Here is a 26,561-nt window from a genome sequence, read left to right on the forward strand (position 1 = left end):
CACCTAATCTCAGCACCCTGTGCACAGAAACTACCAATCTCCTGAACTGCAGCTAAGCAAGGCCCCTGGCTCTGTGAAGGAGGCTTCAGGGCATTGGCAGGTCCCAGAGCCCTTCCATTGTTCTCAAAGGTGGCCAAGCGCTTACCAAGCTTTGGGAAGAAGACCCTGAAATGTATCTTTGCAGAGCAAGGGCAGTTTTCCTGCGCAGGGTGCCCAGCCAAGGTAAAGCCAAAAGCAGTGAAGAGCTGCCACAAAATATAGAAGACCCACATGGAGGCACTAAGTTATGGAAGAGGGCAAAGTCTGTCCACTTTCTCTGTGTTTGGGAGGGTTGCTGCCACAGTACTGCTACTGCCTTCCCAAAGCTGGAAGCCTAGGAAGCCCTTTCCCAGCTTTATGGAGGAAAGGGCTCTAGGACTCTACCAGAACCCTGGAGTCTCCTTCCCAGACCCAGCTGCGTTGCTCAGTGTAGTGCTGGATCTGGGATCCTGTAGTTTTTCTGAACAGGGTGCCAAGCTGATGTGGCACAAAATTGAGAAGTCCCATTACCAATAATAACCACTTGGTGACGCTATAGGTACTGTACAGTTGAACTACTATGCTTAATTTTGTTTCTTCTAAAGATAGTTTCTGAGAAACAATGTTGCCCTTCAGCTATGGGCTTTTAAGGGCTTCTGTTTTGTTACTTCAGGAGAGCCATCCTCTTATCACACTTCAACAACAAGACATCCACTAAGGAGTAACCCTACCAAAGGCGCCTCAACTGCTGTAGCCAAGCTGGTGCCAAACCTATTGCTCTGCTTTCCTTTGGACCACATCAGCGAGGCCCAGAGGAGGGTCTTGTAAGCCCAGGACTTCCATACACACTGCCAGACCTGCGCCCCAGAGAGGTCACTTTGGTGCTGCAAATGCAGCAAAGACATCATAAATGGTGGGTCTTGTACATATCCCTTTGCCTCAGCCTTATCAGCCACCTGCTAGCTAGAGTTACAAGGACAGAAGCAGTGGGAGGGGTGTGTGCATGCATTTCACTCTGCTATTTTGCTGCAAGTGTATTGCATCTCCTAAGGACGGACGGAGGGCTCTGGGACCCTGCCTCTGAACTTCCTTCCCAGAGCCAGGCGCCTTGCTTAGCCGCAGTGCGGGATTTGGAGCACTGGAAGAATGAGTTAAAGTAAATCAAAATAAGATTTAAAAATAAAAATAAAACAGACACATGAAAAACGTTTTAAAAGGCAGAGGAAAACAACAATAACAAAACAACAAAAATGCAATTAAGGTTACAGAATTATATAGCATATATGTAAATTGATTAAATTTATCAAGATTCAGGTAGGTAGCCATGTTGGTCTGTCGCAGCTGGGGTGGAAATAAAAATTGTCCAGTAGCACCTTAGAGACCAACTAAGTTTGCTCTGGCTATAAGATTGTGCATGCACATGAAAGCTTATACCCAGACCAAACTTAGGTGATTTCTAAGGTGCTCCTGGATAATTTTTTAATATTTTTTATTTGTTTCCCTCAAGTATATGTTTGTTCATAGCTTACTATAGTTTTGGTAAATACATTCCAAATATAATTAAATTTGTCCATGCATTATCTTCATCTGGGTTGCAAGAGTTGTCATGACATCTATCCACAGAGGTCATATTTTTGTCCTTCCAACGTATTAATATCAATTGTTTGGCAGATGTAAGGGAACAGAGAATCTATTTACATTGACCAATTTCAAGCCCCATATATTAGGTATATAGTTTAAGATTATGTTTTCTTCTGAAATTTTAATTTATTCCCCACAATAGAATCATAGAATCATAGAGTTGGAATACACCACAAGGGCCATCGAGTCCAACCCCCTGCCAAGCAGGAAACACCATCAGAGCACTCCTGACATATGGTTGTCAAGCCTCTGCTTAAAGACCTCCAAAGTAGGAGACTCCACCACACTCCTTGGCAGCAAATTCCACTGTCAAACAGCTCTTACTGTCAGGAAGTTCTTCCTCATGTTTAGGTGGAATCTTCTTTCTTGTAGTTTGGATCCATTGCTCCGTGTCCGCTTCTCTGGAGCAGCAGAAAACAACCTTTCTCCCTCCTCTATATGACATCCTTTTATATATTTGAACATGGCTATCATATCACCCCTTAACCTCCTCTTCTCCAGGCTAAACATGCCCAGCTCCCTTAGCCGTTCCTCATAAGGCATCGTTTCCAGGCCTTTGACCATTTTGGTTGCCCTCCTCTGAACACGTTCCAGTTTGTCAGTGTCCTTCTTGAACTGTGGTGCCCAGAACTGGACACAGTACTCCAGGTGTGGTCTGACCAGAGCAGAATACAGTGGCACTATTACTTCCCTTGATCTAGATGCTATACTCCTATTGATGCAGCCCAGAATTGCATTGGCTTTTTTAGCTGCCGCGTCACACCGTTGGCTCATGTCAAGTTTGTGGTCAACCAAGACTCCTAGATCCTTTTCACATGTACTGCTCTCAAGCCAGGTGTCACCCATCTTGTATTTGTGCCTCTCATTTTTTTTGCCCAAGTGCAATACTTTACATTTCTCCCTGTTAAAATTCATCTTGTTTGTTTTGGCCTAGTTCTCTAATCTGTCAAGGTCGTTTTGAAGTGTGATCCTGTCCTCTGGGGTGTTAGCCACCCCTCCCAGTTTGGTGTCATCTGCAAATTTGATCAGGATGCCCTTGAGTCCATCATCCAAGTCGTTGATAAAGATGTTGAATAAGACCGGGCCCAAGACAGAACCCTGTGGCACCCCACTAGTCACTCTTCTCCAGGATGAAGAGGAACCACTGATGGGTTCGGTCAGTCAGCCAGTTACAAATCCACTGAGTGGTAGCATAGTCAAGACCACATTTTACCAGCTTCTTTACAAGAATATCATGGGGCACCTTGTCGAATGCCTTGCTGAAATCAAGGTAGGCTACATCCACTGCGTTCCCTTCATCTACCAGGCTTGTAATTCTGTCAAAAAACGAGATCAGGTTAGTCTGACATGACTTATTTTTCAGAAATCCATGCTGACTATTGGTGATCACAGCATTCCTTTCTAGGTGCTCACAGACTGTTTGCTTAATGATCTGCTCCAGAATCTTCCCTGGTATTGATGTCAGACTGACTGGGCGATAATTATTTGGGTCCTCTCTTTTCCCCTTTTTGAAAATAGGGACAACATTTGCCCTCCTCCAGTCTGCCGGGACTTTGTCTGTTCTCCAGAAATTATCAAAGATGACTGCCAGTGGTTCTGAGATCACATCTGCCAGTTCTTTTAATACTCTTGGATGCAGTTCATCTGGCCCTGGAGACTTGAATACATCTAAACTAGCCAAGTATTCTTGTACTATCTCCTTAGTTATTCTGGGCTGTGTTTCCTCTGCTGAATCATTTGCTCCAAATTCTTCAGGTCGGGCATTGTTTTCTTTATCGGAGAAGACTGAGGCAAAGAAGGCATTGAGGAGTTCAGCCCTTTCTGTGTCCCGTTTGCATTTCACCATCTTCTCCTCTGAGTGACCCCACTGTTTCTTTGTTCTTCCTTTTGCTACGGACATACCCATAAAAGCCTTTTTTGTTGCTTTTAACCTCTCTAGCAAGCCTGAGTTCATTCTGTGCTTTAGCTTTTCTGACTTTGTGTCTACATGTGCTGGCTATTTGTTTGAATTCCTCTTTGGTGGTTTCCCCCCTTTTCCATTTTTTGTACACATCCTTTTTTAATCTTAACTCAGTTAAAAGTTCTTTAGATAGCCACCCTGGCTTCTTCAGGCACCTTCCATGTTTCCGTCTCATTGGTATTGCCTGAAGTTGTGCTTTTACTATCTCCCTTTTAACAAACTCCCAGCCATCATGAACTCCCTTTCCTTTTAGTATTACTGTCCATGGGCTCTCACCCAGCACTTCCCTAAGTTTTATGAAGTCGGCTTTCTTAAAGTCAAGAAATTGAGTCCTAGTATGTTTGGCTGCTCCTTTCCGCTGTATAGTAAACTTCAGAAGAGCATGATCACTCGCGCCTAATGATCCTTCCACTTCTACCCCACTAACCAGGTCATCAACATTGGTTAGGACCAGATCTAAAGTGGCTGTTCCTCTTGTTGCTTCTCCCATGTTACGGAAAAATTCCGGGTGCGGAGTTGTCCTGCCACCCAGCTCGTCGGACTAAGTCCGCGGGTCCTAGCGGGAAAAGTAAGCTCAGCCAGACACAGGAGCAAACTGCAGAGACCCAAAGTTTATTGCGCAACAGGTTCAAAATGGCATTGAACCCCGAGAATGGGGTGACATAGGCTTTTAAAAGTTCCCTCCATAACCCAGAATACAGTGCAGGAAACGTCATGAATACATTATGGGAAGGTCATGTTTCACGAATTACATCATGAATATATTTCACACGTCATGAATAGATTAAGGAAGGGTGGGATTACATTCATTAACATTTCGGATGAGGGAGGGGGAGATATGCAGAGCAAGAAATATACATAGATAAACATTTATTGAGTACCGGTGGTGGCAAGACAATGGGTCAGAGATATGCATCGTCTGCCACCTAATATTGCCTAGAGGAAAGGTTTGACGAAGCGATCTGGCAGGATTAGGAAGTTCCTGCGTACGTGACCTGCCGCTTCAGGGATTATGGAAGTAGGGACAGCATCATGGAGTCCAAGGGGAACTGAGTTGAATGACACCGAGATCGAAGAAATCGGGGTTACGGTTGATTTTATATTATTTTCTAAAGATTTCAATGATTTCTAACCTATTCTGTACTGTAGGGCAAAAGCAGAAGCAGAATGGATACATTGTAGCAAGATTTTGACAAGCGGAAACAGAATGGATACATTGTAACAGGATTTTGACAGTTTTACGAGGTCCTTGGTTTCAGATCCATTGTTCTCGCAGTGGGGGGCCGTCAGCAGCTTGTCAGGAGTGAAATGAGGCGTGCAGGAGCTCCCTGAGCTAGCTTCTGCAGAGCGAATGCATGGCTCTGATTGGCTAAAGCGCGGCCATAGGAATAAGCGGAGATACAGCAACACACGGTCTACTCGTTATAAGTATAGAGCGCGAACAGGCATAGCAAGAGATAGGGATATATACATGAGCTTATTTCGCTCGTAGAAAGAAGGGAAGGGGGGGGGTCTGGGAGAAGTGTGGTGCTTATGCAACGGTGAGGGGGCTGAGGGTGAGTGTGTGGTGGGCACCCTCGAGGTCATCGCCTCGGATGTTCCTAAAGAAGAGGGGGAGGAGAGGAGCCCCCCCCTTCCGTTCCGTATCACCCACTTTCTGGACAATGAAGTTGTCTGCAAGGCCAGTGAGGAATCTGTTTGACCTTATGCTCTTGGCTGAGTTTGACATCCAACAAATATCCGGGTAACTGAAGTCCCCCATTACTACAATCTCCCTTCCTTTTGCATGCTTGGCCATCTGTTCCAGGAAGGCATCATCTATGTCCTCCGTTTTTATGCATTCCAATAGTCCTGCCCCCAATTTGCGAACACCTAACACTGTATAAACATAGGTTTCAAACAAGCATTTTATTGCATCTCCAGTGTTTATGCAGTCGTAATGGAATCCAATAAACTTGAAATAAAATCTTTTGTTGTATGAAACTCAAGTTTATAATCTAATGACCTTAGACATGGAGGCTAAAACGTTATCCCATTGTTTAACTAAGATGGGGCTTGCTAATTCTTTCTTTCTTTCATTTCTCAAAGTCTGTGCGTCAAATTGATCAATAGACACTAAATATATACTAAAAGTAGTATCTGTTTTTTTAACCTCTAAGGATGCAATCAAGCATTCAAATAACCTTATGCGATTGCAGCTTTGCACAGGTGGGGCAGCAGTGGCAGAATAAATAAATGGAGAGTGGGTCTCCTCTGCTCCCATTTATCATTTATTTATTTACTTCCCACTGCCCTGTCCACATAAAGCTGTGATCCCATAAGTAAAATAAGAATAAGATGATAAGATGTGAGTTACCTGTAGTGGCACCATCAGGACAGGACTTGCAGGGGTTTAAAGTACAGGGTTCAATTGGGACAGCTCTGTCAGTAAAGAATGGGACTCTTAATCTGAGGGTTGTGCCCCACTTTGGGCAAAAGATTCCTGCACTGAAGGAGGTTGGACTATCAGCGGTTCTCAACCTGTGGGTCCCCAGATGTTGTTGGACTACAGCTCCCATCATCCCTGAGCTCTGGCCTTGCTAGCTGGGGGTGATGGGAGTTGTAGTTCACCAACACCTGGGGACCCACAGGTTGAGAAAGGCTGGACTAGATCAATGTTTCCCAAACTAGGGTCCCCACCTGTTTTTGGACTACAACTCCCATCATCCCTACCGAGAAGGACCTGTGGTGAGGGATAGTGGGAACTGTAGTCCAAAAACCGCTGGAGACCCAAGTTTGGGGAACCCTGGACTAGATGATCCGCATGGTCCCTTCCAACTCTAAGATTCTATGATGGATGGTGACTCATCTACATGTGCTCCAAAGCACATGCCCTCTTCTTCATTTACTATTCTCTTTGGAGAACTGGCCCAGAAAAGGAGGTAAGCCCACACATGAGGCAACTTGCCACAGAGGCAAGAGCATTCACATCACATATGATTCTGGAGACCTCTGTTCGAATCTTTACTAAGCCATGAAGTACTGTGGGTCAGCGTATGACCACCTCTCCCAAACCAGGTGTACCTCACAAGGATGTTGCGTGGATTAAAAATACCGCAAGTGCTGCCCTGGCGGCAGGGCAGAGAGATTTAAATATAGATGCAGAATACAGGGAAGTTAACAGAAACTATATAAGAAATACAGTGGTACTTCGGGTTACAGATGCTTCAGGTTACAGACTCCGCTAACCCAGAAATAGTACCCCAGGTTAAGAACTTTGCTTCAGGATGAGAACAGAAATTGCACGACGGTGGCGAAGCAGCAGTGGGAGACCCCATAGGCTAAAGTGGTGCTTCGGGTTAAGAACAGTTTCAGGTTAAGAACGGACCTCCAGAACGAATTAAGTACTGTATGTAACTGTGCGGTATAAGATAATCAACAGATAAAGTACAGCAAGACTAATTGGAAGTCATTTTTAATTTCTTGTTTTACAATTGTTTACATCATTGGGAGTACAGGATGTTAGTTATAAGAATTGTGTTGTTTCATATATTGCTACTGTCTGTCAATTTATAGTTTGTTTATTTGACTGTATGTTTGTCTATTGGTTTGTTTGCTTTCCTGGCATAAATGTATCTATGTATTTTCAAACAATAAAGACATACACATTGTAAACAAAATAATATACATACAGTGGTACCTCGGGTTAAGTACTTAATACGTTCTGGAGGTCCGTTCTTAACCTGAAACTGTTCTTAACCTGAGGTACCACTTTAGCTAATGGGGCCTCCCGCTGCTGCCGTGCCGCCAGAGCACGATTTCTGTTCTCTTCCTGAAGCAAAGTTCTTAACCTGAGGTAATATTTATGGGTTAGCGGAGTCTGTAACCTGAAGCATATGTAACCTGAAGCGTATGTAACCCGAGGTACCACTGTACATACATACATACATTACATACATACAGAATACACGCCCAGCTGTCCTCACCCGCCCCCCCATGCCAATAGCGGACTTCCGAGGTCTTCCGGCCTTTGCCGGACTCGAATTCCCGTCAGCCCTAACCATTGGCCGCGCCGGCTGCGGGCTGATGGGAGTTGGAGTCCAACTCAACAACCGTTGGTAACGTCTCCAGGCCTCACCTCGCGCGCGTCCCAAAACAGGACGCAAGCCGCTCAGTTCCCATAGCAACCGACGGGAGGAGGCGGGACTCTTGTGACGCCACGCGCGCCCCCGGCCCGTGCCCGAGAGGGGCCGGCAGGAGTGCGCGCGAGCGCCAAAGAGAGCGCCTGTGGCGGCCGGGCGATCGGGTTGGGGTCACGAGGGCGGCGGCGGGGGTTTGAACCATCCAATGGGGGAGCGGCGTGCGGCGTGCCGGGGGCGGAGCCGGAAGTCGGCCTGCGCGTCCTGGAGCTGCAGCTGTTCGTCGGAGGCGCCGTGCCGCTGCGGTGGGAGTTCCTGTCCTCGCGCGGCGGCGAAGGTGGCGGCGCCCCAACGGTGCCAAGGTCTCCATGGCAGCACCAGCAGCCTCTGCAGCTACCGCCGCCTCATCCACGGCTTTGAGGACGTCGTGAGGCGGCGGTTGCGAAGCCGCTTAAGAACCCCATGGTGAGCCGGGGGCAGGAGGCTGAGGAAACGGCGGCTGGGAGCGTTGCTCGGGGTGGGGAGTGAGGACAAGGCGGGGGATCCTGGCACAGGAGGAGGAGGAGAAGGAACGGTGCAAATGCAAGAAAAAAACACACCAAGCATCTACCAAAGTGGGTTTCAATTGCTGCAGCGATCAGATAAATCATATAAGTGGTTTGCCAACACCACCTGCAATTTCTAAGTCATCCATTGGAGGGAGGGCAAAGAGTGTGGGAAACACCGCTTCAGCTGCTGTGGGACTTCCAAGCCCTATCTTCACTAACCATTGGCCTTGCATATTGTGTCTGACGGGAATTATAGTCCAACCGTATCTGGAAGGGCACACACATGCTCGATGAGGCTGATGGAATTGTAGTCCAAAACATCTATAGGCCAGCAGATTGACAATGGTACATGAGTTAGTTCTCAAGAGATGGGGAAGCTGTGGACTCCCAGCTTTTCAGCATTGGACAGCATGGGCAATGGTTAGTGACTGGGAGTTGTAGTCCAGCAACATCTCTAGAGGCCCTTTGGGGGGTAAGCATACACTAGTCCTTGGTACCTAAAGCAGACTTTGCTAATAGCCTAAATATAACCATCTGGGCTTGAGGCTAATAAATGGGTAGTTTGCAAGAAGCACAGAGTTATGTAGATAACAGTATGAATGTTCAGTCAGTTGGTTCTGGATTCACTGCTGTACCTGTGTAATGGAAACAAGAACGCTTGCTGTTTTAAATTAGTGGCTTCATTTTATTTTCTAGGTTTTCCCCTTCTTTCAGGAGTGGAGTAATTGTCACAACTCAAAAAAACGCATCACCAGAATCTGACACTCTCCTGCTAACTGTATGTAATTGTACCACGTAGCATAAGTTAGCCATAGTGCAAACTTTTAAGAGGGGGTTGTCTCCACATGATGAGGGCAGCAAGAACGGAATGTATGCTAGGCTATATGTATTCATAGATGGTCACTAGGGAAGTTAGCAAAATGCTCTAGCGGTCATTAAATGGAGGCAGGGAACGGCGTTTACATTTTGTGAAGGTATGTACTGAGGTAAGGTACAAACATAGTTTAAGATGTAAAGAGTTTTATATACAGTGTTTCTATTCCAGGCATTCTACTCATAGTTGAAATACAATGTTTTAGATTAATCCTAGAAAAATAAGGGGTATTTAGTTTAGCTTCTGTGTTCCAGAGTATTTCATTGAGTAGTTTTTTAAAAAATGAAATCAAGGTGAGCTGGAGCATGCACAGTTGCTGGATTAGCATATTCTCAAAATCTCTTGGACACACTGCACAAGATCATAAGATGCTCTTTGGAGACAGTGATCTTGTTTGGAGGCAATGCAGTTCAGCTGTTAAACCTTAGCATGGGGTGGGAACTTTCGGTCCTCCAGACATTGCTGAATTACAACTCCCACCAGCCCCAGTAAAAATGGCCAGGGATGATAGGAGTTATAGTTCAGCAACATTTGAAGGGATAGAGGTTCCCCACAGCTGCTTTTGCATGATGAGAATAAACAGCAGTGAGCCTGAGACTTGCATGCTCCCCTGCCTTCTGGTCTAGGAATTTGGAAGTTTCTGCAGCTTGATTTGTCATCTAAACTAACAAACTGTGGAGAATTTAAACTATGGCTTGTTCAGAATAAGTCAGCTTCAAACCATGGAGGTGACTTGTTAAAACAAACCATATTTAAACAATCACAGTTAAGTGACACACTAACTATGAACAACATGTTTTTTTAAAAAAGCCACAGTTTCCAGACTCCCTTTAAACTTGTTTTAAATTCCTTTGTACGTTGGCCAGATGGCTATGTGATCAAGTGGGCTTCAAAGTAGTTGCATGTTCCTACCCAACAGAGCTACACGTCCTGGTTTTTTTATTAAAAAAAACTTGGGTCCAAGGAACAGTTGTTATTTCCGGTCTACTTATTCACAGGTCCTTTTTCCATTGTATTGAATGCCCTTTCCCAGTTATCGGAGAAGAACCATGAAGAGCCGCTCCACAACTCCCCCTTTGCACGTCCATGTGGATGAAAATACCCCTGTCCATGTCCATATTAAAAAGGGTCAGAAAACACCACCACCTGCAAAATCCCAGGTATGAGTGTGCAGCTGGGTGTTTGTAGGGGCTCTATCATGAAGGCCCCAGCCCCCAGAAGCACCAGTGAAAACCCAGCCCTCTTCCTACCTTGCAAAAGAAGAGCAGGCCCAAATGGTTTGTTTGCTTTACTTTGCAGCTCTTGTCACAATGTGTAGATGTAGAAAATTTGCTTTTTTTTTTACTGCTCTGGCTTGTGTTCATGGGTGCCATATCTTCCTGCTGAAAGACTGTTTTTGTTTAGTGCTTCCTTCAAAATCAATACCACTTCCTCCCATTAATACAAATTTCTATTTGAAGTCTTACACATTAATCAAGGAAATAATAGGGGGGGGGGTAGGATGGCAAATGTCATGGCAGGAAGGGGATTTTTTCCAAACTGTGCTGAAATTAACATATTTATCCAGTTTACATTTCATAGTAGACCTAATTTGGTTTGGTTTGCTCCTCTTTGCTAGTGCACAGTCCTTGGGGCACCAGCAGCGGTTTAGTCATGCTGGCCACTTGACTCAGAAAGCTGTTTGCGGACAAACTCTGGCTCCCTTGGCCTGAAAAGCGAGTCGAGCGCTACACCCCATAGTTGCCTTTGACTGGACTTAACCGTCCAGGGATCCTTTACCTTTACCTAGTGCATGAAAAAAGCAAACTGTGTTCCTTACCAGGGATGGTGGTTTGCTTTGCTCAAATGACAAGTCAGTAAGCTAAGAACAAACCTCTGCTTTATCCATCAAGATTTATGGAGAGCAAAACAAATCAAGAAAGCTGGTTCAGCTAACGCTGAGCTATTGATTTGTTTCTCCCTAGTGCTTGTGGGGAGAGGAATAGTGGGTGCAATGAACTCATGCCCTGTAAACCATCCACTGTCTGGCAACTTGGGTACTCCAAACCAGCAGAAACGGTGGAACCTATGCATTTCCCGTGGAGAATGAAAATTGTATAATTCCTTAAAAACGTTACACCCCACAGCTGAAGAGCAAACCAGCAGCTAATTAATCAAAACCAGTAAGCCCACAACTTAGGTGGGGGGTTACATTCTGGGGATCACACCTAAAGTCAAAATTGTGTATAGTCAAAAACCCATTAGGTTCAGTGATGGGTGGGATTACCAAAGTCATTTTTCCTGGAACCCCACCTACTTTCTGCCCCTTTTAAATTTAATTTATTTCAGCCCCCATGTGTGTAAAGTTGAACATGCGCAAGTTAAATGTGTGTATGCTGTGGGCTTTAATTAACAGAGCTGCCAAAATGGGTGCAGTTGAGTTGAGTTTAATGCCCTTTCAATTTTAGCACATTCTCATGCCCAAAGCACCTTGTTGACTCTTTCTTAACACATGCAAATATTGTGGGCCACAGGAGAATTGTAATTTCATCTAGTCATGTGAAACACCTTCTGTTGTCTTTCTAAGAGTTGGTGTCTTGTCTGCGATTCTGTTGTCTACATACATGTGTTTTGGCCCGAGGCCTTTCAGCAGTAAAGGTCACTTTCAATGATGTATTGCAGCCTACCCACTCAGCAGCTTCAGGTTCCTGGTAAGTCCTGTAGTAGGTGGCCCGGGGATCAGATGCAGAATCATGTGTTTCCAATTCACAATCAGTACTTTGCTGCAGCTGTGACCTAAATCTTTCCTACCATACACTAGATCTAATCTTCCCAGGGTAACTAAGGCCCACCTTGCATCATAAGAGACTAAGAGACATGATGATGTCATAATGATCCTGGCTGACAAAGAATAAAGCTGCTTTCAGGGGTACCATACTCCTCGCTATGCGGTACCTATATTTCTTTTTCCTGAGCATGGTTACTGAGACTGCACTGTGATGTAGAATGTGAAGCCTTTTTCGTGGTACAGTTTGTTGGAATAGTTTTGTTGGGGGCTTCCAGCTTCGTTGCACAAATTTTAGGGGTGGAAGTAATCTCAGCAAGTGTTTCGGGCAACTAAAACAGTACTTCTCTCTCTCTCTCTCCCTTTCCCCCTCTCTGCTCCCCCATCCTCACAGCAAAAGCACAAGCAGAAAATGAAAGGGGATACCGTGAATGTGCGCCGCAGTGTTCGAGTAAAAACCAAAGTCCCCTGGATGCCCCCAGGCAAAACATCTTGCCGAGAGTCATCATACAAGTGGGAGGTAGGACAGCTGCTGTTTCTTTTGCAGCCTAATAAGAGGCCTTTTCAGAAGCTGAACTGGGAAGAAGTTGATGCTCAGTCATAGAGCACATGCTTTGTGTGCGGAAGGTCCCAGGTGGGCTGAAGCATTCCTGGCTGAAATCGTATAGAGCAGAGGTTTTCAACCTTTTTGAGTTCATGGCTCTCTTGACCAACTACATTCTTTCTGCGGCTCCCCTGTGGGGAAACACGCTCAGAGCCTCAGAATTCCAGTTATGTCACCCCTTGCCCCTTGGAGACTGGCCCAAGGTGAACATGAGGCCAGCACCTTACCTTGGAAGACAGCAGTGGCAGTAGCAGGTGCCGCTGGACCTGCATGGCAGAAAGGCTCCCCTTTGGCATTGGGCACTCAGCTCCCAGGCAGGCATTGCACACAGCAAGCACAACAAAGGCCAGCACAATGCCTGCCTGGCCTCCCACTTGCCTGTGCATTCCCAGCATCAAGGGCTGGTGGACTGGCTTGCTGGGCTCCCTTGTCTGCTAACTTGTTTACTCCGAGACCGCCTCAGCTCCTGGCAACCAGCACCCTCTGGCCAGCCCCAGGAGCACCATTCACTTGTGGAGATGTAGCCAAGACCATTGCAGCAAACAGTTGTGGAAGTCTTTGGGCATCAGAAAAGGTAGGGAAGGAAAGAGGGACAGAGGCCAGTGTTGCCTGCGGCACCCCTGACCATCATTCAAGGCATTCCAGGGTGCCATGGCACACTGGTTGAAAACATAGAGCATGTTGGGCAGTTCTGAGCTAGATGGACTAACTGTCTGTCTCTGTATAAGGCAGCTTTTCATGTTGGCCACCTTGCCAACAGTTATTATTTATTAAAAAATTTATACTGCCCTCCATCCAAGGATCACAGGGCGGTTTGCCGTATAAAAACAAAAAAATACATAACATAAGAAATGAAAACAAGAACTCTTCCCACTGTTGCCCTGTTTAAAAGGCCATAGATGGTTTAATCAGCCAAAGGCCTGATTATAGAGGAATGTTTTTGCCTGGCACCTAGTTGAGTCTCTGGCTTCCCATGCTCAGGAGCTGTATGTACCCACCCCCAGATTTCCCCCAGGAAGAGCTTGGGAATGAGCCTTGGGTTTTTAAAAGAGACGTTTGCTTTTATGAAAGTGTTGTTCTTGTTTTTAATATATAGAACAAAAAACTAATTAAAATAAATCAATGGGTTATAACTTCCTGTGGTATACGGCCACAGGGAGCATTAATGGCTACGAATAAGATCCATTTATTTTGGTACATGGGTTTGAGGATCATGAAAAGACAATGGAATTGTTTGACAATTTGGGGGGTCTAGGTCTGTATTTTGGGACAGGAGGGTGAATCTTCAATGCACATGCTTTGGTATGAAAATATTCTTGCACTGTGATGGGGCATTCCCTTTCCCTTATGAAGTGTAAAGGAGATGAAGGTTTGTGACAGCCACCATAATCTTCAAGACTCTGGTTCAGGCATGGAGCTTCTGTGCTCCATCTGCTCCTCTTGCTCCCTGCTTGCCCTGGGTGCAAGAAAACTACTGAACTGTGATTAAAAAGTTAGCAGTAACCGAGTAAATTCAGCAGTAATAACTATTGAGATATAGAAAATGAGAAAATGAAAAGATAGGGATTAATTAGAATATGTAGTGGAAAAGAAAATCATGAAGTGAACCGTGGAAAGGCAGGGGGATGTCAAAATTAAATGTGTATTTGGATCATCATTCAGTGTTCTTACTGTAAAATGAAAATGATAGACTTCTCTGCGACCCCCTCTTTAGGGAGATGGGGCTCATTCGAATAGTCCAGCTCTTCTACGTAATGGATCCAAAGGGTTTCCAGGGAGTGGTAGGGGATATTTTATCCCATGTTGATGGTCTTTCAGCTGATTCCCTGGTGGTCTGCTGGAATGTGGAGTTCACCAGGGCTGTCGACTGTCTGGCTCTGAAGCGCCCTCTCCCAATTGCATGGGTCCTGGACAGTCCCATGGTTTTCCCCGGAGCTGAGGGCAGTGAGGCAATCGCTGAGACGGTTAGAGCACCGGTGGCAGAAAACTCATTCTGAATTGGACCAGACACAGGTTAGAGCTCAGCGTTGAGCCTACCAAGTGGCGATAGCAACAGCAAAGACTTTCTTCACCACCTCTATTGCATCTGCAGAGAACAGCAGCAGGAGACACTTTCAGGTGGTTTTCAATCTAACCGCCTCCTTCGCCATTGGGGCCTGGTGAGGACCCCAAGATCTCCTGCAAAGATTTTGCTAAATTATTTGCAGATAAAGTCACTCAGATTTAGAAAGAGGTATGCTCCACTATGGGAGCAGGGTTGGGGCGGGAGAGTGCTAGGGTCCTGTCTAGTTAAGTTGCATGGGATCAGTTCCAATCTGTTACCTCCAAGGATGTGGACAGGCTGCTTGGATGAGTGAAACCAACCACCTGTCTCCTTGATCCTTGCCCATCCTGGCTTATAAAAGCAAGCCACGAAGGACTGGGGGATGGGCTCTGGCCGATATGAGCAACTATTGCCCAGTTTCAGATCTTTCATGCTTGGGCAAGGTGGTCTCTGAACAATGGATGGTTGTTGTATAACTCCAGGCATGCCGGGAGGATACGAACCATTTAGACCCCTTTCCAGTTGGGAATCAGGCCTCATCATGGGACTGAAACTGCCCTGGTCTCACTTGTCAATGATCTCCAGTGGGCTAAGGACAGAGGTGAAAGCAGTTTCCTGGTCCTGCTGGATCTCTCAGAAACCTTCGATACCATCAACCATGACATCCTCCTGGACTGTCTAGAGGAGCTGGGAGTTGTGGGCAGTGTTATGTAGTGGTTCCGCTCCTTCCTCCTGGGCCAGGTCCAGAAAGTGAAGTGGTGTGGGGGGGGGAATCAGTGTTCAGACCCCTGGCCTCTTACTTGTGGGGTGCCTCAGGGCTCTGTCCTCTCCCCTGTGCTTTTTAACATCTACATGAAGCCGCTAGGAGAGATCACCCAGGGCTTTGGGCTGGGTGTTCATCAGTATGCGGATCATACTCAGCTCTACCTCTCCTTCAAATCAGAACCAGTGAGGACAGTTAAGGACCTGTGTGAGTGTCTGGAGGTGGCTGGTGGATGGATGGCAGCTAACAGATTGAGGATGAATCCAGACAAGACAGAACTACTGTTTTGGAGGACAGGGGGAGGGTGGGTGTGGAGGACTCCCTGGTCCTGAATGGGGTAACTGTGCCCCTGAAGGACCAGGTGTACAATCTGGGAGTCATGTTGGACTCACAGCTGTCAGTGGAGGCACAGGTCAGTACTGTGTCCAGGGCAGCTGTCTACCAGCTCCATCTGGGACCCAACCTGCCCGCCGACTGTCTCACCAGAGTGGTACATGCTCTGGTTGACTCCTGCGTGGACTACTGCCATGCGCTCTACCTTTGAAGGTGACTTGGAAACTACAACTAATCTAAAATGTGGCATCTAGACTGGTGAATGGGAGCGGCCACTGGGGCCATATAACATCGGCCCTAAAGGATCTTCATTGGCTCCCAGTGCGTTTCAGAGCACAATTCAAAGTGTTGGTTGTTGTTGTTGTTTAGTCGTGTCCGACTCTTTGTGACCCCATGGACCAGAGCACGCCAGGCACTCCTGTCTTACACTGCCTCCCGCAGTTTGGTCAGACTCATGTTTGTGGCTTCGAGAACACTGTGTTGGTGCTGACCTTTAAAGTGTTGGTGCTAACCTGTAAAGCCGTAAACCACCTTGACCCAGTATACTTGAAGGAGTGTCTCCACCCTCACTGCTCCGCCCAGACACTGAGGTCCTTCTCCAAGGGTCTTCTGCTTGTTGCAGGCAGAGGGCCTTCTCGGTAATGGCAGCCATCTTCTGGAACGCCCTCCTTTCAGATGTCAAAGAAATAAAGAATTATACAACTTTTAGAAGACACCTGAAGGCAGTCCAGTATTGGGAGGTTTTTAGTGCTTGATGTGTTATGTTTTTATATATGCTGTAAGCCACCCAGAGTGTCTGGGGAAACCCAGCCAGATGCGTGCAGAGTTGATCACATCTACTTGAGTGAAGTAATCTTCCAGTTCAGCATTTTCATTTTAACAATGGAAATGGGAACTGACTCATGTTCTCTTCTTTGGTACAGTCCTGGAGGAGTGAGTGACATGGCATGACACCTAATTAAAAAGTCATCAGACAAAATAACTGAGGACCTGTCTGTTAATAGCTGTTTGACATGATATCTGAATTGTGGGGCTGCCCTTGAGGACAGGAGGGCGTGGAGGTTGGTGCAGAATGCAGCTGCTGGGTGGTAAGTGGGGCAGCCCCATGAAACCACTGCTGCCCCAGTCCAGAAAGCACTGCATTGGCTGCCGGTGAGCGACCGGGTTCAATTCATAGTGTTAGTACCAGCATATAAAATCCTGAATGGATTGGGATCAAGGACCTAAAAGAGCAATCATTCCTCTTTACCCTGGAGTTAGACGTCTGAATGAGTTTTCCTGGCAACCCTGAGATCACAATGTTTTTAACTGTTTGTAGAATGATTTTTAAAAACAGGTTTTTAAGAATAGTTTGTTGTTGTTGGGTTGTTTTTTTTAAATCCTCTCATGAGAGGAAAGGTGTAAGAAGCAAAATAACAGCCTCTGTCCTATCCTCCTCAATCAGGGACCAACCCATCGCCTGGAAATAACTCCTCCAGATTCAGATAAGTTACTGTCAGTGCTCCGCTTGAGTGATCTTTCAACAGACGAGGAGGACGCCATTCACTGCAAAATGGACAAGTACGAGAAGAAGATAGGGAGCTTAATGAACGTGGTGGGCACCTTGAAAAATGAGGTGAGGCGGTCAGAGTTGAGTTGATATTTCTTCTTCTTCCAACATGTTTAGAATTCACTTTTGGAATTTTGTAGAAAATGATGTGGCACAACCCCCTTGTAAAACATCTCGTGGTGTCAGGGTGAATTGTGTGAAGATTTTTGCCCCATCCTTCTGCCAGCCAATTTCATTGTTGAAACCTGAGTTTGAAGAGGAAAGAGAGGAAACAGGGAACCTTTGGCACTCCTTATGTTGCTGGATTCCAATCCCATTATCCTTAACCACTGGCCATTCTGGCTCAGAGCGATGTGAGTTGGGCATCTGGAGGGTCTCAGGTTCCCCACCCCAACTTTTCTGCTTTTTTTTTTTACCCTGTTTAAAAAAGACAGCAGAGAACAAGAAAAGGTGCCTGATGACAAGTTTTCCAAAGCTAGCAGAACAAAACAGCTGTAGCAAAATTAGCAGGCTTCTATTAAGAGGATTGGGATGTGGGTGGCGCTGTGGGTTAAACCACAGAGCCTAGGACTTGCCGATCAGAAGGTTAGTGGTTCGAATCCCTGTGACGGGGTGAGCTCCCGTTGCTCGGTCCCTGCTCCTGCCAACCTAGCAGTTTGAAAGCACATCAAAGTGCAAGTAGATAAATAGGTACCACTCTGGGGGGAAGGTAAACGGCGTTTCCATGCACTACTCTGGTTTGCCAGAAGTGGCTTAGTCATGCTGGCCACATGACCCGAAAGCTGTACGCCGGCTCCCTCGGCCAATAAAGCGAGATGAGCACCACAACCCCAGAGTCGGTTACGACTGGACCTAATGGTCAGGGGTCCCTTTACCTTTATTAAGAGGATTATTGACTTGCTCTTCATGTTCTGTAATGGCTACCATGTAAATTGGTATAACGTGTGTTTCCCTGTTCAGTTGACATCCTCCAAATTTCAGCCCTGTAAGAATTAAGACCTGGGGGCATTTAGTCTAGACGCTACGGTACGTTGTAACAATGGAACAGCTCCAAGTACAAGGGTTCCGTTCAGGTGACCAGTTCTCACTTTCTGCATTATTAGAGCCCACCTTCCTGTTGGGCAAAGCAGAATTTGTTCCACTTTGAATGAGCTGGATGAATGGGCAGAATTGTGATATTTCCTCTTTTACTAAAATCTTGCTAAATTTGTTGGCCAAAGTGTTTTTATTTTCTGATATATTGTGGGTGAACATTTTCTCTCTCTCTCTCTCTGTTGAATTTGTTAGATGTGTCCTCAGATCTGTCCTCAGATCAAAATGCCAAAGCGCGATGATGGGCGATGTGTGGCTAAGCGTCTCCTTGAAGAGCAAAAGGAAGAGCTGGACGAGGTCACGCAGGAACTGGTGGAGACAGAGCATGAGAACACTGTTCTCCGGCGCAATATTGAACGTATGAAGGAGGAGAAAGACCTTAGCATGTAATTAAGCTTTTGAGCCTTCCTATCTCTGTATATCACCGGGTTTGGGAGAGCAGCTGTGGGCAAAGCCCATGGCCCTTTACAATTTACAGGTGGTTGTGGTCGTGCAGGAGTGGGTTCTTATTCTCTCTTTTGAATTAGGGTTATGATTTTTACACTTGGCCTCTTTCGTTGGGAGCAGCCTCTGTCTGCTTCAGCGTAGCAGGGCTTTCTTGGAATAACTGATCTGAACCATTGCAACCAAATATCCCTGACATAGCCAAGATTCAGCAGTCTGGGTGGAAGCCGCTGAAAATGGCAACCGTATTGTATGCATTGTTACTCCTCCACCTCTACTGTGGGGCTTGTGTCAAACCAGGGGAAATGCCCCCATTTGTCCCAGACAAGTGCTCATAAGCACCAGCAGAACTGTCAGTAGAGGGTCAGACTTCTCATGATAGACTGCAGCTCCTGGGCAGCTAAGAGCATTTGGGGGATGTGGTGTGACCTATGCCTTCTGCTGTTGTTGTAATTTTGTTGTTCAGGCTCAGTCTAAACATGTGGCAGAATCCTGAGTTGGTAGGCTGTGCTTCTTCATGGTGAGAGGCAAGGAATTCTATGACTTTAAGTACCTCCTTGGGATGTGGGTGGCGCTGTGGTCTAAATCACAGAGCCTAGGGCTTGCTGATCAGAAGGTTGGTGGTTCGAATCTCTTCAACGGGGTGAGCTCCCGTTGCTCAGTCCCAGCTCCTGTCAACCTAGCAGTTCGAAAGCACGTCAAAGTGCAAGTAGATAAATAGGTACTGCTCCGGCAGGAAGGTAAACAGTGTTTCTGTGCACTGCTCTGGTTTGCCAGATGCAGCTTAGTCATGCTGGCCACATGACCCGGAAAAACTGTCTGCGGAAAAACTGTCTGCGGACAAATGTCGGCTCCCTCGGCCAGTAAAGCGAGATGAGTGCAGCAACCCCAGAGTCGTTCGCGACTGGACTTGTCAGGGGTCCTTTACCTTTACCTGTTTACCTCCTTATAATTGTTTCAAGATTCCTTATACGTTTAAAACTGGCACATCAGGGGCGCAATCTCCAGCCTAGTGTCTTTTCTAGCCTTTTTTTACAAGGCATAGGGGATTTAATAAAATTTAGGTTAAAAAATGAATAAATAATAATAATATTTGAGGATTAACACATTATTCCTTTCCAGACTTCAGAAGCGGCACTTGATGCACGAGAAAGAATGCTTGATGTCCAAGCTAGTGGAGGCTGAGCTGGATGGAGCAGCTGCCGCCAAACAGATTAAGGCCCTGAAGGACGCTATCTGCAAACTAAAATCTGTATGTGCCAGTCCAGAGTAGTGCATAGAAGCAGCTTTTCAAAAGGTGGTGGTTGGGAGCATCCCCAAGGAGGAGCAGGCGGTTTCAGTGGGGAGTCTGGTGGCTTGCCTTGGTCTCTTGATTGGGAAAAGAGCAGAAGCACGGCAGCCTGCTCCCCTGGCCGTTCCCAGGTGGTGTTGCTTAAGCTTGTCTAGATGTACAAGGAAGATGAGGTGGTAACACTACATTGTGCACCACTTCAGAGTGCAGGGGGAGGTTGGATTTGGAGCCCCCGGAAAACGGTTCTGCTCATGAGACAGGGCATCCCTTGTGTCTTGGTTCTCTTTTTCTCCTGATGCAGCCACTCCCACTCCAGAAATCCTATCCAGAGCACTGGGTGGACACTCCTGAACAATACAGGACCTGGCAGGGGCAACCGAAGGGAGAGTTGTAGGCCTGGGTGACATATTGATATATTGCTCAGGACTGGTATGGGAGGGAGACCACGATGGTGGTTTCACTCAGCAGTTTATCGTGGATGAAACCGATGCCTCCTCTGCTACCAGCACCCAGCATGCTGAGGGGGAAACAAACTGCAGCTGGGCGTTGGAGGCAGAGGGACTCCAAAGCAGTGGCTGTTTCACCAGTGATATACCATCAAGTGAAACTGTCATGGTGGACTGTTACTCTCACCGGCAGAGGGAGAAACAGGCTGCATCAGCGAGGCATGATATAGCTTGTTCCTCCCTTTGCTTCCTTAAACTGCTTGGCTGAAGCGTGCGCCTCTGCCCTCGCCTCAGCCAATCAGTTTTATGGAGCCCCTGACCTGTCACCGGCTCACACAAGCCAGGACTGGTGGGGGCTCTGTTATGTGCTCTCCAGCTATGAGAGCCTCATTTCGGCTCCTGCTTGCACGTGAGTAGGAGCATGATCGCGGCTGTTCAGATGGGGAGGTGCGGGCTCCATCACAGTTCTCCACTCGGGTGCATGGCTGTGTTCCCGTTAACGGAGATGTTGAAAGGAGCTCCCACTTGCCTGTTAGACTTGTCCCCAGCTCCATTAGACTCCCCCTCCCCCGCCTTGCGGATTTAGCCCAGAAGGGTGAGCTGTGTCTTTCTTCTCAGGGTGAACAACTATCCCACAAAGAGGCAGCATGCCTGAGGGAGCTTTACAAAGGACCCCTCAAGGTTCCTGTTGCTCCCTGTTGGAGCTTGCTCAGCCCATTGCGGGCAGGAGCCTTTCCACCCTCCAGCTGATCAGCAGGCTGGGGCCAGTTGCATTGGCCTCATCCTGTGAGGTGCTGGAGTCCAAAGCGCCTCAGCTGCCGCGGTGAGAGCTGCTGCAGTTTCGTCCAGCGTCTCACCGGCTGGGGCCAGTATAGCTTCTTTCAACATTGCAGTTTATTACCAAGTAGAGATGTTTGGGTGTTGGAAACCTAACATCACCCAGCCCTAGAGAGTTGGCAAAAATTGTTTCATCTCCTCTTTTTGTTTTCAAATGCCACTGCTGGTTCTGAACTGCTTCAGCTGAAGGAAGGACATCTGATTTCTGAAGGCACCTGTGGATTCAATTCAATAAGTTTTGAATCATCTGCTCCCTTCCCTGTTTTATTAAACAACTGCAAATAGATACACATCAAGGAGGGGGGTTCAGTCCCAGCCCTTTACCTGCTGTGCTGGTCTTTACAGTGTAGTTTTTTATTTGAGGAAGGGGGAGCCCCAAGCATATGATTTCTCCTCTGCTCATCCATCCTTCCACCTTGTTCTTATGTGTGTACAAACCAGACCCTCACAAATGAGGGCACCATGCTTCCTACATAATGTGTGTGTGAGAGAGGGGGGGGCGCGACCTCTTTAGCTTCCGGGGCCAGATCCTTATCAGGAAGGGACTAAGAGAGGCAAGTCTTGCAAGCAAAGGAGGGAACTTCTCCAGTGCTCTGACTTTGCTTGGAACTAGGAACTTAGAAGGGAAGAAAGGTGAGATTTGCAAAAGCCTTTCAAGTACCCAATCTCAAGCTCCCACCTTTGATCCTGTTGCTTAGGCTGTGTGATCCTGTTCCCATTACAGCAGCAACAGAAGATTAAACTTTGTCCTCCTGCCTATTAGCTGATGTCACAAGCGATGCCAGCTGATGGGTAGATGGGCACAGTTTGTGGAAAAACTTGTGGCAAGGATGGCTTGAGTTAAAACCTGGCCAAGCTAAATTGTGCTCCTTGCATGGATGTAACAGTTGACTGCAGCAGTTCAGTATGTCTTCTGGTTCTCAAGATCCATATTAATATGGGTGCTAATTCCTTCTAGGAAACTGCCCTGCTGATTTCATTGACAGCAGAGGACACCGTTTAGTTCCCGGTGTAAGAGTCAACTTTTGTATGTGAAATTGGGATAAGTTGGAGCGAAATCTCTTGGCGCATGCTCTACACCCACAGTTCTCAATAACTGTGTGCACTAAAAAAAATTAATTTCCAAGTACAGACTTGGCTTCCTAGTTAAACAGTGGCATCTCTTTATTCAATCCTACATCTTTAATCAAGTTATGAATTGATCAGTTAATGTCTGCAGCTTTGCTCTGCTAATCTTAGATTTCACAGTAGGTGAGGTGGCAAATGTAAAGCACTGTGCAACAACTTTATTTTTAAGTACTTGAATAGCATAAATAGTGGATCTTTCTGCCATCCAAAACTTGCCCTGAAGCTGTTTACACATGTAGCTGGCAAAGCCTTGTTGAATAAAGATTTGGAAGCTATACTGTTGGATAGCAAATCTGATAGCCTTGGCTTTGTTTTTTTTTTCTTCCTCCCCCCAGGAGAAGAACATGACAGTCTCGGACATCAACACACTTACTAGACAAAAAGAACTGCTGTTGCAGAAGTTAGGTACTTTTGAGGAAACCAACCGTACGCTCCGAGACCTGCTTAGAGAGCAACATGGTCGAGAGGTGAGTGAGTACTGAAACACCTGCTCTTTGGTACTGATTCCTATTTTTCTTTGGACTTGACCTAAAGAACTGTGCATAGCAAATATGCCTGCTAGTAGTTTTGCACAAACAGGGTAGTGGAAGTGCATAGTGCTGTCACGGGTAAATTCCTGTCTGGTTCTCAAAATCTGCTTATGCAAGAGGAAGTGCATCTTTAGGAAGCTGTCTTCTACTGAGTAGGCCTACTGGTACATCTGACTCGTCTCCCTCAGGGGTAGCTATTGTAGTGCCTCTAGAATCTAGATCAGGGGTCTGCAACCACAAGCGGCCCACAGTGGTTGCTTAACCAGCCCACGAGCTGCCCCTGAACCGAGCCGCCCACTTGGCGAGTCCCTGCATGGCAGTGAAAATCATGTCTGCACAGACACTGGAAATCGCTGTTGAACCAGCTCTTGCTAGCCCTAGCTGTCGTGGCCAGTGGTCAGGGTTTGGTGGGCATTGTGGTCCAGCATCATGTGGAGAATTGTGGGTTCCCTATCCCCACCCTGAGTCATCAGATTTTGTGACCCCATTTTGATGCAGTGCATATACACAAGGTGTAGAGCAGCCCTTCGGTGTGACAGAAGGATTTGTTTTACATTTTCTGTGTTATGATTGCGTTTGACTATCTGGTATGTTACACCAGAGAATCCTAAACTGGTCCAAGAAAACACAAATTTTCTGATCAAAATATCTAGGCAGATTGCAGTGCTGATCATTCTCACAGTCAGCTTGAAGTGTCTTGGATTGCTTGTTTTATGTTTGCAAAAAGCACAAATCTGAAGCTGGGATATTTTTGGTAGGGAGCATGGTGATGACGGGTGACCTTATGGTTAAACAGCAAGGGAAAGAAATGCAGAACACAAGGCTTTTCCTTTCCTGCGTGCAGCTTTCGTTAACTTGCGTGTGCACATTTTTGAGGTAGTAGCTGTTCGAAAACACAAATGGCAAGTCTTTTGGGATTCAACATGTGGCACCAGATGCCACCTAAACTTAAATGTGCAATTGGCAAGAGAAATGGTTACAGCAGGGGTAGCCAACATGGTGCTTCCCCCATTTTTCTGGACTCCAATTCCTGTTGTGCCTGAATATGGGCCACTCTAGTCTGACAGCTACTAGAGGGCACCATCTTGGCTATCTCTGGGTTACAGTTAATACAGTACTTCCTGCTTTCTATACTCTCCCCCTAGGGATGGCCACCTCAATTTTTCCATGGTGCCCTTAAGACTTAATTACCCTTTCCCAACTTTCAAAAAAGATTTTATGATTGTGTGTGGTGTTGAATTGTATTTCTTTAATTTGCTGTTTTCATTTCATTTCTTTAATTTGCTGTTTTCATTTCTGATTACTTTAGAATAATATTGGAAGCTCTTTAATCAAAAGGGCTGCCTATTAGTCTCCTGTATACTGTAGTAATAACACACAGACGCAATTTTGCTTATTTTGTACACCACTGTAGTGTTTCATAATGTTAGGTTTGCTAGCATTAGGGAAAGGGGCACAAAGCGATAGTTTTCTTTTTCTTTTCTTTTTTTCTTTAATTTTTTATTAGGTTTTACAATTTAAATTTATCATAGTCACATAAATCATATAAAAACAAAATTCAAGCAACCCATTCCCCCCCCCCCACCCCCGACTTCCCTCAACTTCCTCTTTCTGGCTTTTTGTACATACAATACTACTGCTTACATTATGTTATCTTAACTTTGTAGTCTTTTATTTACATATATTCTCATTACTATCATTTTATCTCATTACGATATACCGTAGTTTTCTTTTTGGTGCAAAAGTCAGCGACACACAGACCCCTTTCAGAAGCAACACCATCATTGCTCTGCAAAAGCCAGCCCTATAGGAAAAGGGATGGATTATTTTTTAAAAAAACACCTTCCTTTTTGGTTTCTTCCTCTCTCTCTTTAACACTTTCTGCAGAAAGACTCTCAGAAGTTGGCTGAGCAGCAGGCGCAACTAATGAAGAGGCTTACTGAAGCTGATGCCGAAAAAGCGGTAAATATATGCCAGAAATTTGCTCTCTGTGTTTCTTGCCTGTATATTGAAGGAACTTAAGATTATCTTCTTGAAACAAAATGTTGGGTTCTTGCCTGCGGACAAAGTGCTGTGCCTGAAGCAGGAAAACCAGGTTGCCCTGGAGGTGGAACTGGAGCATTAGTTTTCTAATGAAGAAATGGCACTTGCCTCAGTTCCTTGATCTGTAAAATGGGGAAAATAATCCACCTAGGGCTGTTATAAGGACAATTGAGGACCAGTTCATCAATTAACATACATCTCTTGTAAACAGTTCCCAGAGGGAAATGAATCTTTGTTCAGTTCTTCTGCCTCATGAAGCTTTTTATTATTTTTGTTACAGGTCATTCTCAGTTTACATGGGGGTTATGTTCCAGGGTAAAGCAAAAATCATGTATAGGGAAAATGCATTGGGTTCAATGGCAGGTGGGATTGTGAAATTCCCCCCACCTCCCAGCCACCCGAGGTTCTGCACCCTTTCTATAAATTTTTATTTATTTATATTTGCACACAAGTCAAGCATGTGTTAGTTGCAAGTTACCTTTACGTATTTCAATTAGTTATCCACCCTTCATCATAGGCTCGTTGGGTTACATCAACGTTTAGAAATGGAGCCTCAGTTTGCTCACTTTCCTGTTTCTTCCTTTACTTTGCTGTTGCGTCTGTTAGATTATAAGCCAGCAGTAAGGGCAGCTTTGTAAACAAGTGCAAAACAGTTACTTGCCCGCAAAAGAAAATTAATAATACTAGCCTGCTTTTCCAGGGGCGGGGGTGGAGTGTTCCATCCCTCCAGCAGTCTGCTTCATTTCTGTGCTGGGCACAGGGGAGGAAGAAGCCCTCTGGCACTCCACCACCGGCCCACTCCGTGGCCTACATGGGGTTCCTTCTCGCCTATGGCTACCAGGCTAGTACTTAAATACAAGATTGAAGTTGGGGTTGCTTGGTTGTTGCAGTTGTTGCACATCACCAAGGAAATTTTGAACACTTGACAAATAATTACTATCGTCAACCACTGTGGGCTCTCTGTTTTGCAGCAACTGGTAAAAAAACTGCAAGAGAAAGAAAAAGAAGTTGATGATCTAATGGTTCAGATACAGACGGAAAAGGTAAGTTTTTTTCCAGAGCATTTTATGCTGTGAGATGATGATTTATTTCTACCCTTCCCACCTGGCTGGGAAATGTCTACCTGGCTTCCCAGTGAAATTGGGGGGCAATAGGGTGAAGAAATCATCTTATGGACCTGTTTCCCTCCCTGCTCCCTTCTTTTAGGACCAAGCAAAGACCGCATCTGAACTCTCCAAATCCATGGAAGCCGTGAGGGGCCACCTGCAGGCACAGCTGCGCAACAAAGAAGCTGAGAATAACCGCCTGCAGATCCAGATCCGGGTACAGTACCTTTGTGATACTGAGCAAACAGTGGTGCCTAGTGCTCTACAGTCAGCCAGATGAAGTGGTACAGTGGACTTCTCAGGTTGGGGGGTGGAGGAATACAATTATTATTTTAATGTTCCTTTGAACGGTTTGTGCGGTTTTAAGTTAGTACACTAAGAGGAAGACTGTGCAGAGTTTTTCCTCTGGTATGTGGTCACTTACTATG

The 26,561-nt window shown here is 46.1% G+C and overlaps 1 protein-coding gene across 7 annotated transcripts in view; it reads left to right on the forward strand.

Annotated features, from left to right (window-relative positions):
• Nucleotides 1–7,822: 7,822 nt before the first annotated feature.
• The window catches only part of ODF2 (outer dense fiber of sperm tails 2), a 34,752-nt gene continuing 16,013 nt past the window's right edge, over nt 7,823–26,561 (forward strand). For 2 of the 7 annotated variants that reach the window (XR_014521570.1, XM_083485811.1), the window contains exons 1-10: nt 7,823–8,202; nt 8,982–9,063; nt 12,318–12,443; nt 17,112–17,282; nt 18,504–18,694; nt 19,875–20,004; nt 22,790–22,921; nt 24,872–24,946; nt 25,999–26,070; nt 26,234–26,350. Coding sequence is in view for 5 of the 7 variants with exons in the window: in XM_083485811.1 (XP_083341937.1) it covers nt 7,946–8,202; nt 8,982–9,063; nt 12,318–12,443; nt 17,112–17,282; nt 18,504–18,694; nt 19,875–20,004; nt 22,790–22,921; nt 24,872–24,946; nt 25,999–26,070; nt 26,234–26,350 (1,353 nt within the window). In the remaining 2 variants the exon portion in view is untranslated. Of the gene's footprint in view, nt 8,203–8,981; nt 9,064–10,157; nt 10,320–11,979; nt 12,164–12,317; nt 12,444–17,111; nt 17,283–18,503; nt 18,695–19,874; nt 20,005–22,789; nt 22,922–24,871; nt 24,947–25,998; nt 26,071–26,233; nt 26,351–26,561 lie in introns of those variants that run through there. The other 5 variants (XR_014521571.1, XM_083485813.1, XM_083485812.1 and 2 more) reach the window with 5 other exon arrangements.

The sequence above is a fragment of the Podarcis liolepis genome (assembly GCF_965112155.1).
Source record: "Podarcis liolepis genome assembly, chromosome: Z".
NCBI classification, from domain to species: Eukaryota; Metazoa; Chordata; class Lepidosauria; order Squamata; family Lacertidae; genus Podarcis; species Podarcis liolepis.